Source organism: Anomaloglossus baeobatrachus, chromosome 3 (assembly GCF_048569485.1).
Source record: "Anomaloglossus baeobatrachus isolate aAnoBae1 chromosome 3, aAnoBae1.hap1, whole genome shotgun sequence".
Lineage (NCBI taxonomy): Eukaryota > Metazoa > Chordata > Amphibia > Anura > Aromobatidae > Anomaloglossus > Anomaloglossus baeobatrachus.
The window spans coordinates 59,608,366-59,623,926 of NC_134355.1; the positions used below are offsets into that span (position 1 = coordinate 59,608,366).

Genomic DNA, 15,561 nt, shown 5'->3' on the forward strand with positions numbered 1-15,561 from the left:
GTTCATTCTGATCGCGCAGCTTTGTCTGTGTCTGCTGTCAGTACGCATGTAGCAGAGCTGAATGGCAGATGATATAGCTGCTGAGAATAAAAACGGATCACATACGGATCACACAAGGATTGCACACGGACTACAATCTAGAGAAAAATCACAGAATGGCATTGCAGTTGCATTGCACATGGATGAACACTCGGACAGAGCTCATGCTACTTTCTAGCATGAGAATCGGTCCGATTTTCCAATCGCAAGTGTGACGCCGGCCTAAAACAACAATCAGTTGTACACTGCACAAATCTGGCCTTTATGGAAGAGTGGCAAGGAGAAAGCTATTTCTCAAAGATATCCATAAAAAGTGTTGTTTTAAGTTTGCCACAAGCCACCTGGGAGACACCAAACATGTGGAAGAAGGTGCTCTGGTCAGATGAAACTAAAATCAAACGTTTTGGGCAAAATGCCAAACTATATGTTTGGCGTAAAGCAAACACAGCTCATTAGCCTGAACACACCATCCCCACTGTCAAACGTGGTGGCAGCATCATGGTTTGGGCCTGCTTTGCTTCAGCAAGGACAGGAAAGATGGTTAAAATTGATGGGAAGATGGATGGAGCCAAATACAGGACCATTCTTGAAGAAAACCTGTTGGAGTCTGCAAAAGACCTAAGACCGGGACGGAGCTTTGTCTTCCAACAAGACAATGATCCCAAACATAAAGCAAAATCTACAATGGAATGGTTCACAAATAAACGTATCCAGGTGTTAGAATGGCCAAGTCACAGTCCAGACCAGAATCCAATCGAGAATCTGTGGAAAGAGCTGAAAACTGCTGTTCACAAACGCTCTCCATCCAACCTCACTCAGCTCCAGCTGTTTGCAAAGGAAGAATGGGCAAGAATTTCAGTCTCTCGATGTACAAAACTGATAGACACATACCCCAAGAGACTGCAGCTGTAATCACAGCAAAAGGTGGAGCTGCAAAGTATTAACTTAAAGGGACGAATAATATTGCACGCCCCAATTTTCAATTTTTAATAATAAAAACGATAATAAACGATACCCCAGAGACTGACTACTTCAAAGTGGACAGCATAGGTATGAGCTATAGCCGGCCTAGGGAGGAGTGAGGAGTGGATATTTATAGCAGAAGGGAGTGGCTGCAGCCGAGGTTACACCTCCCTGTTAGATCACTGTAGGATAAAAATGAACCTTAACCCCTTCAGTACCAAATGGAGTTAAATATGTTCCAACCTGGGGTACAGGATGAGAGGACGAGAGGACACTAAAGCAGATTTGCTTAAACCATACGCTGTGACCTTCTGATCCTATATCTCCCCTCCTGAAATCACAAGGCCGTGACATACTTGTGACAATATTATGTAACCAGACATGTAAGTGTGAGTATTGTGAAAGGCCTAGTGGCCAGTGGGAAAATTGCAAGATTTTTCATCTTTTTTTTGTTTTTATTATATAGTGATGTGAGAGATTTGAGGGGGAAAAAAAGATCAAAAATGAAAAAAAGATAAAAACTGTTATTTTTTAAAATCTACATTTAGCGTAATACAAAATCCAATAATCCCTCCACCGAGTGTAGGCACGTAACCCGTGGAGAGAAACAGTGACCAAAGAAAATTAGATCTAAAATTTATTTTATTAAACCAATAGATTTAAAAACAATTTACATCAAAACAGGAATAATAAAAGACAGGGAAATTCCCAGATTGTGGCAGCGGAAGCTAAATCCAAGATGACAGTGCATATACAGAAACCTTTACATAAAATACCACTTAAAATACATTAAAAAGAAGGTACAAAAAGTGCTGTGCAAATGTGCCAAAAATATTAGGATGTACTTTAATGGTAGAGGTAAACAGAGTACCAAGGGGGGATGTCTGCTAGTGGTAGAAAAAAAAAAATCGCTGCACTGATATACCTCAATGTACGGATCTGTATTGTCCAAGTGTTCGGTACGTCCGCTGCCGACCCCGACACATGTTTCGTGACTTCCTCAGGGGGTGCATAATAACCTGAAATAAAAAGAATAGGCGATTTACTAATAACTCATTCTCTTTAAATGTCTCGTTAGTGGCTACAGGTAATTTCATGTTATATATATGCAGGGAATTTGGAGTTTTATATAAGACAAGCAAGGCTCTGAAACCTATGAAAAAATATATCCTGATGTAAATCGGCCGAGAATATGGAACCTGACAATTCATTAATTAATACAAGAAGCATTTTTTTTCCATTCTCAGTTTGCACCCATGTATTTGCAGGTCGTAACTCTGCTCAGTCATTATACTTGTTACACCGACTTTACGTCTGCTGTCTGGATCAGTGATGTTTCTTCATTTCTTGGTGTGATCCCCGGTAGATTTGCGTACAGATTTGTGTTGGGGCGCCCCCATCATTGTACCCTGATGCGGAGCTATAGATATGGTACTTTCTGCTTCTTTTTTACTTTACTATTATGTGAGTCAGTACCAATATAGACACTCATATTGCTGCCCAGGGTTAAGATGACCCTTCTCCTGTTCACTGATGTTTTTCCAAATATAGAGAATTATGAGATAGTAGGGAAAGTAGATTTGAAGACGAGCTCCAGGGAATACTTGGATGACATTTAATTTGGACATCCAAGTGAATCTGTCACCCCTCCTCATCCATCTGTATGGGGATGCAGGTCATAGACAGCTGGATAAAATGATACCTTGATGTCTGCAAAATCCACCATATTCTTAAAATATAAATAAGCTGTTATGATATGTTGGATGGACATAGATCTCCCTGAGAATCTGCCTCCAGAGCTTATTATAAATGAAAGAGAATTACCAATGTGAGACATGTAAATACTGACAATCCGCTCTCCTGATCTACATGTCTCACACTGGTAACAACCGACCCGTTTCCTTTATAATAAGATCTAGAACTGCTTCAGGAGATGTCCTGCCTGACACTGTTGCATGAGCGGTCCTACCTGCCACTGCTGCATATGTGGTCCTACCTGCCACTGCTGCATATGTGGTCCTGCCTGCCACTGCTGCATGTGTGGTCCTGCCTGGTACTGCTTCATGAGATGTCCTGCCTGGTACTGCTTCATGAGATGTCCTGGCTGATACTGCTTCATGAGATGTCCTGGCTGGTACTGCTTCATGAGATGTCCTGGCTGATACTGCTTCATGAGATGTCCTGGCTGGTACTGCCTCATGAGATGTCCTGGCTGATACTGCTTCATGAGATGTCCTGGCTGGTACTGCCTCATGAGATGTCCTGGCTGATAGCTTCATGAGATGTCCTGGCTGGTACTGCTTCATGAGATGTCCTGGCTGATACTGCTTCATGAGATGTCCTGGCTGATACTGCTTCATGAGATGTCCTGGCTGGTACTGCTTCATGAGATGTCCTGCCTGGTACTGCTTCATGAGATGTCCTGGCTGGTACTGCCTCATGAGATGTCCTGGCTGATACTGCTTCATGAGATGTCCTGGCTGATACTGCTTCATGAGATGTCCTGCCTGGTACTGCTTCATGAGATGTCCTGCCTGCTGCTGTTGCATATGTGGTCGTGCCTGGCACTGTTGCATGAGCGGTCCAGCCTGGCACTGCTGCATGTGTGGTCCTGCCTGGTACTGCTTCATGAGATGTCCTGCCTGGTACTGCTTCATGAGATGTCCTGCCTGGTACTGCTTCATGAAATGTCCTGCCTGGTACTGCTTCATGAGATGTCCTGCCTGGTACTGCTTCATGAGATGTCCTGGCTGCTGCTGTTGCATATGTGGTCGTGCCTGGCACTGTTGCATGAGCTGTCCTGCCTGGCACTGCTTCATGAGATGTCCTGGCTGCTGCTGTTGCATATGTGGTCGTGCCTGGCACTGTTGCATGAGCTGTCCTGCCTGGCACTGCTTCATGAGATGTCCTGGCTGCTGCTGTTGCATATGTGGTCGTGCCTGGCACTGTTGCATGAGCTGTCCTGCCTGGCACTGCTTCATGAGATGTCCTGGCTGCTGCTGTTGCATATGTGGTCGTGCCTGGCACTGTTGCATGAGCGGTCCTGCCTGGCACTGTTGCATGAGATGTCCTGCCTGGTACTGCTTCATGAGATGTCCTGCCTGGTACTGCTTCATGAGATGTCCTGCCTGGTACTGCTTCATGAGATGTCCTGCCTGCTGCTGTTGCATATGTGGTCGTGCCTGGTACTGTTGCATGAGCGGTCCTGCCTGTCACTGCTGCATGTGTAGTCCGGCCTGAGTGGTCTTACCTGGTACTGCTGATCATTCCATTAAATTAAATGGGACAAGCACTAGGGCAATACAGTGGCTCAGTGGTTAGCACTGTTGGTTTGTAGTGCTGGGGAACTTGTATGTTTTTTCCATGTTTTTATGGGTTTCCTCAGTGTTCTCCTCCCATATTCCAGATACATGCTGATAGGAAGTTTAGATTGTGAGCCCCAATGGGGACAGTGATAATGTTGTCTGTAAACTGCTCTGGTATAGATAACAAGAACCGACCATATATTCCCTTCCTGCTGCACCTGTTAGCCAAATAACAGTGCATTTATCTAACTTTACTTACAAATATTACTGTGATAAAACCTCCAGTCTCAGAAGTGAAGGTAAGCCTGGATTCAGCATCCTAGCACCAGTATAGCACTGGCTTTACCTTAGACATGACAATCCTGCTGGTTGGTTCCCTTTAAGGCCTACCCTAGGGATTTACAACCAGTTCTCAGAGAGATCCAAAACCAAAATGTATCTTTGCAGTCATTTTGCAAAATGCTTCGTGAAACCAGAATGGTTACTGTTGACTGTGGCCCGGTAGCGAGCAACCAGGACAATAAGAATTCCCAGACATCAGAAGCAAATTGTTTTTGGCGCGCCGACTACCTGACTCCTGGAATTTGCCCAAGTTTGTGCCTACTTTTACATCGTATGAATATTTTCGCCTTAAAATTAGGCACAATTCCAGGCTCCTTGACTGCCATTGTATGTGTGTTTATTCTTGTCTTTCTTGAACCGTTCATATGATTAGCCGCGTGAGATACTCGTGAAGAACAATGTGTTACACAAATATTTGAGCTTCGGATTCTTATTTTTAATAGGAAGCGACTGGAACAATAAGCTCAGACCTTACCAGCTATTTATGTACCGAGCATAGACTGTAACAATGTAAATGTACAGAGCGAGCTGCGGGGCGAGTCAACAAGTCTGAGCACTGGATGACCATGAAGATTAGTGAACCATGCAGACTAGGTTAAAGGATTATTCCCACCTCCAAGATCCTATCCCAATAAGTAGTAGGTGTAATAATAATATTAGCAAATACCTCCAATTAGAAATGTAGTATAGTTCTCCTGATAAGCTATGTCTCTTACCTCATGTGCAGGGCATTGCAGCTTAGGTATCCATGGTTACACCCACGAACAACTGTCACTATAACCATGGTACCTAAGCTGCAATGCCCTGCACATAAGGTAAGAGACATAGCTTATCAGGAGAACTATACTACATTTCTAATTGGAGGTATTTGCTAATAGTATTATTACATTATGATTATTATTATTATTATACCTACTACATATTGGGATAGGATTTTGGAGATGGGAATACCCCTTTAAGGTATTGGTAAAAAAAACCAAAAAACTGCACTAAAAGCTGAAATATTTCTTCCTTAAAAGCAATATGTCATCAAAAAAATTATTTGGTTTTCCTACTTAAAATATTTATTTATTTATTTATTTATTTTAATGTCAAACCACACATCCAAGCCCTCTTCACCTCATGCAGACTACAACTCAAACATATCTCCCGGATCCGTGCTTTCCTTAACTAAGAATCAGCAAAAACATTAGTGCATGCCCCCATCATCTCCCGCCTCGACTACTGCAACCTCCTGCTCTGTGGCCTCCCTTCCAACACTCTTGCACCCCTCCAATCTATCCTAAATTCTGCGGCCCGCTTAATCCACCTCTCCCCTCGCTATACCCCAGCCTCGCCACTCTGCCAATCCCTTCACTGGCTTCCCATCGCCCAACGACTAGAGTTCAAAACATTAACCATGACATACAAAGCCATCCACAACCTGTCTCCTCCCTACATCTGTGACCTAGTCTCCCGGTACTTACCCACACGCAACCTCAGATCCTCACAAGATCTCCTTCTCTGCTCCTCTCTTATCTCCTCTTCCCACAATCGCGTACAAGATTTCTCCCGTGCCTCCCCCGTACTCTGGAACGCTCTACCTCAGCATATCAGACTCTCGCCTACCCTGACAAGCTTCAAGAGGAACCTCAAGACCCACCTCTTCCAACAAGCCTACAACCTACGATACCCCCAGTCCAGTAGACCACTGCGCAACCACCTCTGTCCTCACCTATTGTATCCTCACCCATTCCCTGTAGACTGTGAGCCCTCGCGGGCAGGGTCCTCTCTCCTCCTGTAGACTGTGAGCCCTCGCGGGCAGGGTCTTCTCTCCTCCTATACCAGTCTGTCTTGTACTGTTAATGATTGTTGTACGTATACCCTCTTTCACTTGTAAAGCGCCATGGAATAAAAGGCGCTATAATAATAAATAATAATAATGTCACAATCTACCGTATATTAAAAAATGTGGGAGAAAGTTTGGAATTTTCACACTGACCACTAGGTCTAATACTAAACTCATAATTCTAATTCTTTAAAGGGAATCTGTCACCAGGTTGTTACCACATATTCTGGGAGCAGCATAACGTAGGGGCAGAGATTCCAGCAATGTGCTACTTACTGGGCTCCTTAGTGTAGCATTGATATAAAGCACAGTTTAATCAGCAGTAGATTATCATTAAGGCTGAGGCCACACGGGGATTACTATGAGTCCTCGCATGACACTCGGCTCTCACTCACAGCACAGCGGGTGCCGAGTGTCATGCGAGGGTTCTGCGACTGTGGTCCGATCATGCGATCAGACCACAGCTGTGAAGGGGAGGGCCGGCGCTGCAGAGGAGAGGGATTGATCTCCCTCTCCCCTCCGTTGATTGCTGATGTGAGAATCGCACTGCTCTCATGTTACACTGGTGTACTGCGAGTGCAGTGCGATGTTTCTCTCACCCCATAGACTTGCATGGGTGCGAGTGGAACAGGATCGCATTCCACCTATAGCATGCTGCGACTATTTTCTCGGTCTGATTAGGGCTGAGAAAATAATCGCTCATGAGAGCGGCCCCATAGAGTAATATTGGTCCAAGTGGAAAGCTATTTTTTAATTTTTTTTTTGTTTTGTTATCGCATTCCACTCGCACCGTTTTTCTCGCCGTCTGCAAAGGACTACTTGGTGTGCTGCAGGTAGTCCAGCATATTCATGATCTCTGTATAACTCTCTAGATCTGCAGCAAAGAAACATTAATTTTATCCAAATGACAGCAAACAGCTCAGTAAGTGACACATCGCTGGAATCAGGGTCTTTGTCTCTACATTATGCTGATCTCAGATGGGGGAGCAAAAACCTGATGACGGAGTCCCTTTAAGGAAGACAGTAGCAACAATAGACTATCCCAGTGCCTGATTAGTTGTATGGAACTATGTAATGAACATGCTTGGGTTAGGGCAAAGATAATTATGAAGGGAGGGGTAGGTGAGCTGTGATATTACCTATGGATCCTGTGTTATTTACTGTATATAGGATCTGTTACCTGTCATTATAATCCTGTCTGAGATGATAATGAGACCGCTGAAAAGTATTTTGTAAGAATAGTTTGGTATAAGGCATAGTGGCCAGTGGGAAAATTGCAAGATTTTTTTTACTACTTACAGTATAAGTGATAAGGAAAATTATAAAAAAAAATATAAAAATTAAAAATCCTGATTTAACAATAGGTAATTTTTTTGTTGACACATTTCCCTTTAAGATTAATTTTTCTAACTCTGCAGTATGGTTCCAAACATAGTAATTAAGCAAAGCAGACTAAAGACACACCCCTGAGGAGGATCCTGTGAACACCACCCCTTTGGAAAAAAAAAAAAAAACATAAAAATTTGCACCAAATATAAAAGCATATATCTCTAAAACCATATGATGGATTTAAAAAAAAAAAAAATCACTCATGGTAGCAACTTACTCTGTGAATAGTCTTCTTTAAAAATCCCTTTAATGGTGCGTATGTATTTATGAGATAAACTATGAGTATGAAAATTAATGTTCGGTTTAGTCATACTTGGGCCGATATGTATGATGTGTTATTGGCTTTTCTGAATTCTGTGTCCTCCCACATCTGCGTCATCTTCACCAAATTTACAAACCCTTAAACTTGTTACTTGTTAAGAAATTGAGTTAAATACCATGTAAAAATCCCCAAGCTCCCCTGATTCTGAGGCTCCTTTCCGTTTTGTTCTGCGTCGCTCCATTACAAAGATATTTGCATTTGTTGCCTCTGGAGTGCAGTATGTGAAATCTCTGCTTTGCAGTCCAACTGCGTATTTCTTCAGTCTAATCTGGGCAAATGCATTCCCCGCCCCCCACTTTCTGAAATGTTGCCAATCACTGATTGTCAACATCTGGAAAGAGGGAGTAAAAGCGCACATCATTAGCGAAGACTCTGAAGAAATGTCCAGTACAAGCAGAGATTTCACATAGTGCGCTCCAAAAGCATCAAATGTGAATATCTCTGCAATGGAGCGACACAGCATAAAACGGAAAAAAATGGCCAAATCAGAGGACCTCAGGGATTTTATACTGTATTAACTCAATAATAAAGAGGCCCTATCTGTATTATTATGCAATCTGTATTATTATGCAGTTGTATGTTATTGTCATGCAGACTACAGTGCCTTACAGGGGCAGTGAAGAGCTATGTCATTGCTGACATTTGTTGCTGTTTTCTAAAATCTGAAATAAGAGAATAACTCTTATACAATCTCTGCAGATTACTGATATTATAAGAAAGTGTAATACAATGTTATTTCTTCTATTCAATCTTTAAGGTTTGTCATTAGAGCGCTCTACGGCGACCATTGCCTCCCGCGCTCGTTTGTCTGAGAGAGAAGAAGAGGCCGTCGCTTGCTTTGAGAAAGCCAGTTGGATTGCGCAAGTCTTCCTGCAAGAATTAGACAAGGTGCGTAATAATGCTTATATGGTCTCATGACACAGGAAAGAGGCCATATTGTCTCCTGACACATGGGCGTACCCAGGATCAAAACTAGGGGGGGCAAGCCATGGTCGTTCAGGTTGTAAAATATTAGAACGGAAAAGGTGAATGAAACGATAATTTTAAGAGAATTAAATGTAATTATAGCTCGATTAATGACTCCGCGCCCCTCTCCACACACAGACACACACTATAATGCACCCCCATTACTCTCACACACACACACACACAATACAATGCACGCTCCATTACCCCTCCCCCCCTCACACACACACACACACACACACACACACACACAATACAATGCACGCTCCATTACCCCTCCCCTCCTCACACACACACACACACACACAATGCAATACATCCCCCCATCACCCACTACATACACACACACACACATACACACGAATACCATGCACCCCCATTACCATCTCCTCACGCACACAATACAATGCACCCCCCATCACCCCTCCCCACACACACGCACAAAATACAATTCACCCCCTACACACACACACATACAATATAATGCACCCCCCCATCACCCCCTACACACACACACACACACACACACACTATAATGCACCCCCCCATCACCCCCTACACACACACACACACACACACACACACTACAATGCACCCCCCCATCACCCCCTACACACACACACACACACACACACACACACAATACAATGCACCCCCCCATCACCCCCAACACACACACACACACACACACACACACACACACACACAATACAATGCACCCCCCCATCACCCCCTACACACAATACAATGCACCCTCCCATAACCCCCTACACACACACACACACACAATACAATGCACCCCCCATCACCCCCCCCACACACAATACAATGCACCCCCCTATAACCCCCTACACACAATACAATGCACCCCCCATCACCCCCTACACACACACACACACACAATACAATGCAGCCCCCATCACCCTCTACACACACACAATGCACCCCCCATCACCCCCTACACACACACACAAACACAATACAATGCACCCCCCCATCACCCCCTACACACACACACACACACACACACACAATACACCCCCCATCACCCCCTACACACACACACACAATACAATGCACCCCCCATCACCCCCTACACAAACACACACACACACACAATGCACCCCCCATCACCCCCTACACACACACAATGCACCCCCCCATCCCCCTTACACACACAATGCACCCCCCATTACCCCCTACACACACACACACAAAATGCACCCCCCCATCACCCCCTACACACACAATGCACCCCCCCATCACCCCTACACACACACACACACACACACACACACACTACAATGCACCCCCCATCACCCCCTGCAGACACAAATTACACTACCCCATCACTACACACTCCTGCCTCCCTCGGAATACAGTGCTCCTCCTCTGCCTATCACAAAGCTGTGTCTCCTTCACAAATGTTCCCCGTTATGAGTCCTCAGCCCCTCCCCACACATATCCATTAATTACACCTGTCTCTTCGGCTCCTCCATGGAGCGCTTACCGCTTCCTGATCCTGATGTCTCCTGTGTGCCGGCGACCGCAGCACTGTGATGACGTCAGCAATGTGCTGATCTCATCACGTTGCTGCACGTCGGGGGCGGGGCCCCGACCCGGCGCGCTGTTCAAATGTATTTACATCTGAAAGACGCAAATACATTTGAATAGGAAGAAGGAGGAAGCTGCAGCCACCGGCGCGCTGCTCAGCACTGTGTGCATGCCGGGCACACAGCACACAGCAGGGCCGGCACAGCACAGCGCGCGGCCTCCTGCTGCAGCTAGTGTGCCCGGCATGCACACAGTGCTGAGCAGCGCGCCGGTGGCTGCAGATACAGCAGCCCACTACAGGCAGCGGCCACTACACCGTGCCCCTGCTTCTAGGGGGGGAAGCTGCCCCCCCTGCCCCTTGCTGGGTACGCCCATGTCCTGACACTAGAATATCAGTGACGTGTTGGAGACTTGTAAAATATCAATAAAGTAAATGAGATTTCTGAAATCTCATGCACACGTCTCTTTTTTCCTTGCGAATTTAAACCATCAAATCATATTTTTTTCAACTCTGCAGCTTGTCAATATTTTCAGCCTGTTTGCAGCATTTTTTTCACATTAAAATGGGGGGAAAAAAGTGTCAGAAAATCGCTCTACATTTTTCATACCAACGCTGATTTTTGGGGCAGTGTAATGTGACACTCCCTGAACTGTGGTGGGGATTACTCACTTCAGCGAGGTAGACACAGGAACACGGTCACTTTAAAAAGTCCAGCAAGTTTATTTACACAACATAAACGTCATAAACGTGCCCTCCAGCCACATAACATGAGCCTTCCTTCCGCTTTACAGGAACATAAACATCACACGGTATTATAGTCCATTTTCTTAAGCGCATCCAATTGTGGAAATTATTATTCTAAGATCTATTGATTAAAATCATCCTTGTTTACATAAAAAGTCAGAAAACAGTACTTTTTTTTTTTCAAATTTGAAGCTGCTTACCGTAAGTATAGATTTAATTCAGAAGAAGTGCACACCTTTCAATAAATTTAACATAATAGCTCCAACTCTACTGTACTAAAGGCCCCTTTACACGCTGCAACATCGCAAACGACATCGCTGTAACGTCACCGGTTTTGCGGTTTTGTGACGTAATAGCGACCTCCCCAGCGACATTGCAGTGTGTGAAACACATCAGCGACCTGGCCCCTGCTGTGAGGTTGCTGATCGCTACAAATCGTTCAGGACCATTCTTTGGTCCTTTGTTTCCCGCTGTGCAGCATGATCGCTAGATAGTCTGTGTGTAAAGGGGACTTAAATGTGCAGGCAGCAGGAGCCGGCTTCTGCGGACGCTGGTAACCACGGTAAACATCGGGTAACCAAGAAGCCCTGTCCTTGGTTACTCGATATTTACCTTCTTTACCAGCCTCCGCCGCTCTCACTGTCAGTGCCGGCTCCTGCTCCTTGCACATGTAGCAGAGTACACATTGGGTAAATAACCCAATGTGTACTATAGCTAGGAGAGCAGGGAGCCAGCGCTAAGCAGTGTGCACGGCTCCTGCTCTGTGCACATGTAGCTGCAGCACACATCGGGTAATTAACCCGATGTGTACTGTAGCTAAGAGAGCAGAGAGCCAGCGCTAAGCAGTGTGCACAGCTCCTGCTCTGTGCACATGTAGCTGCAGCACACATCGGGTAATCAACCCGATGTGTACTGTAGCTAGGAGAGCAGGGAGCCAGCGCTAAGCAGTGTGCGCTGCTCCCTGCTCTCTGCACGTGTAGCTGCGTGCGCTGGTAACCAAGGTAAATATCGGGTTGGTTACCCGATATTTACCTTAGTTACCAAGCACAGCATCTCTTCAGTGCGTCGCTGCTGGCTGGGGGCTGGTCACTGGTTGCTGGAGACAGCTCACCAGCAACCCGTGTAGCGATGCTCCAGCGATCCCTGCCAGGTCAGGTTGCTGGTGGGATCGCTGGAGCATCTGACTGTGTGACCTCTCACCAGCAACCTCCTAGCAACTTACCAGCGATCCCTATCAGGTTGTATCGTTGTTGGGATCGCTGGTAAGTTGTTTAGTGTAAAGGGGCCTTAAGACTTGTGTAGTAAATGTGGGTCATTGTCTTCAGTAATAGCCCTTTGTATAGAGAACACTGACCTCTGCTGGCAAATGCTGGGATAGCACTATTACTGTATGTTATGATGGCAGTGAGCATGCTGTATGGGGAATCTACAAGAAGGTAGATTTTCCTATGATATTGTTCATTTTGTAGTTTGGGGGCAACTTTGAACTCTTTCTGTACTTGGCGGAGAAGAAGAAGTTGTGGTTCTGCTTTTATTGCAATGACAGATTCAGCAGCACTGTACATAGGCTTCTCACCGCTGAGGCCGGGTACATTTCATGGTTCGTATATGGATGGTATTTCCTGGACTGCCTCATAAAAATTTCAGAGGCATCATATATATATATATATATATATATATATATACAGTGCCTACAGGTAGTCTTCAACCCCCTGCAGATTTAGCAGGTTTGATAAGATGCAAATAAGTTAGAGCCTGCAAACTTCAAACAAGAGCAGGATTTATTAACAGATGCATAAATCTTACAAACCAACAAGTTATGTTGCTCAGTTAAATTTTAATAAATTTTCAACATAAAAGTGTGGGTCAATTATTATTCAACCCCTAGGTTTAATATTTTGTGGAATAACCCTTGTTCGCAATTACAGCTAATAATCGTCTTTTATAAGACCTGATCAGGCCAGCACAGGTCTCTGGAGTTATCTTGGCCCACTCCTCCATGCAGATATTCTCCATGTTATCTAGGTTCTTTGGGTGTCTCATGTGGACTTTAATCTTGAGCTCCTTCCACAAGTTTTCAATCGGGTTAAGGTCAGGAGACTGACTAGGCCACTGCAACACCTTGATTTTTTCCCTCTTGAACCAGGCCTTGGTTTTCTTGGCTGTGTGCTTTGGGTCGTTGTCTTGTTGGAAGATGAAATGATGACCCATCTTAAGATCCTTGATGGAGGAGCGGAGGTTCTTGGCCAAAATCTCCAGGTAGGCCGTGCTATCCATCTTCCCATGGATGCGGACCAGATGGCCAGGCCCCTTGGCTGAGAAACAGCCCCACAGCATGATGCTGCCACCACCATGCTTGACTATAGGGATGGTATTCTTGGGGTCGTATGCAGTGCCATCCAGTCTCCAAACGTCATGTGTGTGGTTGGCACCAAAGATCTCGATCTTGGTCTCATCAGACCAGAGAACCTTGAACCAGTCTGTCTCAGAGTCCTCCAAGTGATCATGAGCAAACTGTAGACGAGCCTTGACATGACGCTTTGAAAGTAAAGGTACCTTACGGGCTCGTCTGTAACGGAGACCATTGCGGTGGAGTAAGTTACTTTTGGTATTGACTGAAACCAATGTCCCCACTGCCACACTGCCATGAGATCTTCCCGGAGCTCCTTCCTTGTTGTCCTTGGGTTAGCCTTGACTCTTCGGACAAGCCTGGCCTCGCACGGGTGGAAACTTTCAAAGGCTGTCCAGGCCGTGGAAGGCTAACAGTAGTTCCATAAGCCTTCCACTTCCGGATGATGCTCCCAACAGTGGAGACAGGTAGGCCCAACTCCTTGGAAAGGGTTTTGTACCCCTTGCCAGCCTTGTGACCCTCCACGATCTTGTCTCTGATGGCCTTGGAATGCTCCTTTTGTCTTTCCCATGTTGACCAAGTATGAGTGCTGTTCACAAGTTTGGGGAGGGTCTTAATTAGTCAGAAAAGGCTGGAAAAAGAGATAATTAATCCAAACATGTGAAGCTCATTGTTCTTTGTGCCTGAAATACTTCTTAATACTTTAGGGGAACCAAACAGAATTCTTGTGGTTTGAGGGGTTGAATAATAAATGACCCTCTAAATAAAGTTTTCACAATTTGAAAAAAAAAAAAAAAAAAAAAAAGAAATAACATTCTTTTTTGCTGCATTTCACACTTCCAGGCTGATCTACAGTCCAAATGTCACAATGCCAAGTTAATTACGAATGTGTAAACCTGCTAAATCTGCAGGGGGTTGAATACACTTGTAGGCACTGTATATATATTGTGTATATATATATATATATATACACAATATATATACAGTGCAAGACTGCAGTGCTAACCACTAATATATATATATATATATATATATATATACTAGAAGGTGGCCCGATTCTACGCATCGGGTATTCTAGAATTTACGTATTGTGTAGTTCATGTATGATTTTTGTTATATATATATATATATATATATATATATATATATAGATGTTGTTGTGTGTAGTTACCAAGTGTTTGTGTAGGGCGCTGTACATGTTCTGGGTGTTGTCTGGGTGTGACGGGGGGTGAGAGCGGTGTTGCATGTGTGTTGCGTGTGTTGCGTTGTTTGTGGAGCGCTGTGTGTCTGTAGCGTTGTGTGTGTGTTGCGAGGTTTGTGCGTGTGTGGTGTGTTTTGGGGGGAGGTATGTTTTGTGCAATGTGTGTGTTGTGCGGTATGTGCGTATATTTGTGTGTGCCGCGGTGTTTGTGTGTTGGGTGTTGTGCGTGTGCAGCGTTGTCTGTGTGTGTGGGTGTCTGTGTAGGGCAGTTGTTTGTGGTTCCCAGTGTGTGTGTGTGTGGTGTGTGGTGTGTTGTGCAGTGCGCGCGCGTGTGTGTGTGTGTGTGTGTGTTGGGGGGAGGTGCGCACTCCCAAACGTGCTCCATCCCCCATGCAGCGCACTCCCCATCGTGCTCCATCCCCCATGCAGCGCACTCCCCATCGTGCTCCATCCCCTATGCTGCGCACCCCCATCGTGCTCCATTTCCCATGCTGCGCACTCCCAAACGTGCTCCATCCGCCATGCTGCGCACTCCCAAACGTGCTCCATCCGCCATG

At 45.2% G+C, this 15,561-nt stretch overlaps 1 protein-coding gene across 1 annotated transcript in view; it reads left to right on the forward strand.

The window, feature by feature from the left end:
* Window positions 1-15,561, forward strand: part of TTC7A (tetratricopeptide repeat domain 7A) — a 515,691-nt gene that overhangs the window by 52,310 nt on the left and 447,820 nt on the right. Inside the window, exon 4 of the mRNA XM_075339201.1 lies at window positions 8,946-9,076. Coding sequence (XP_075195316.1) covers window positions 8,946-9,076 — 131 coding nt within the window. The remainder of the gene's footprint in view (window positions 1-8,945; window positions 9,077-15,561) is intronic.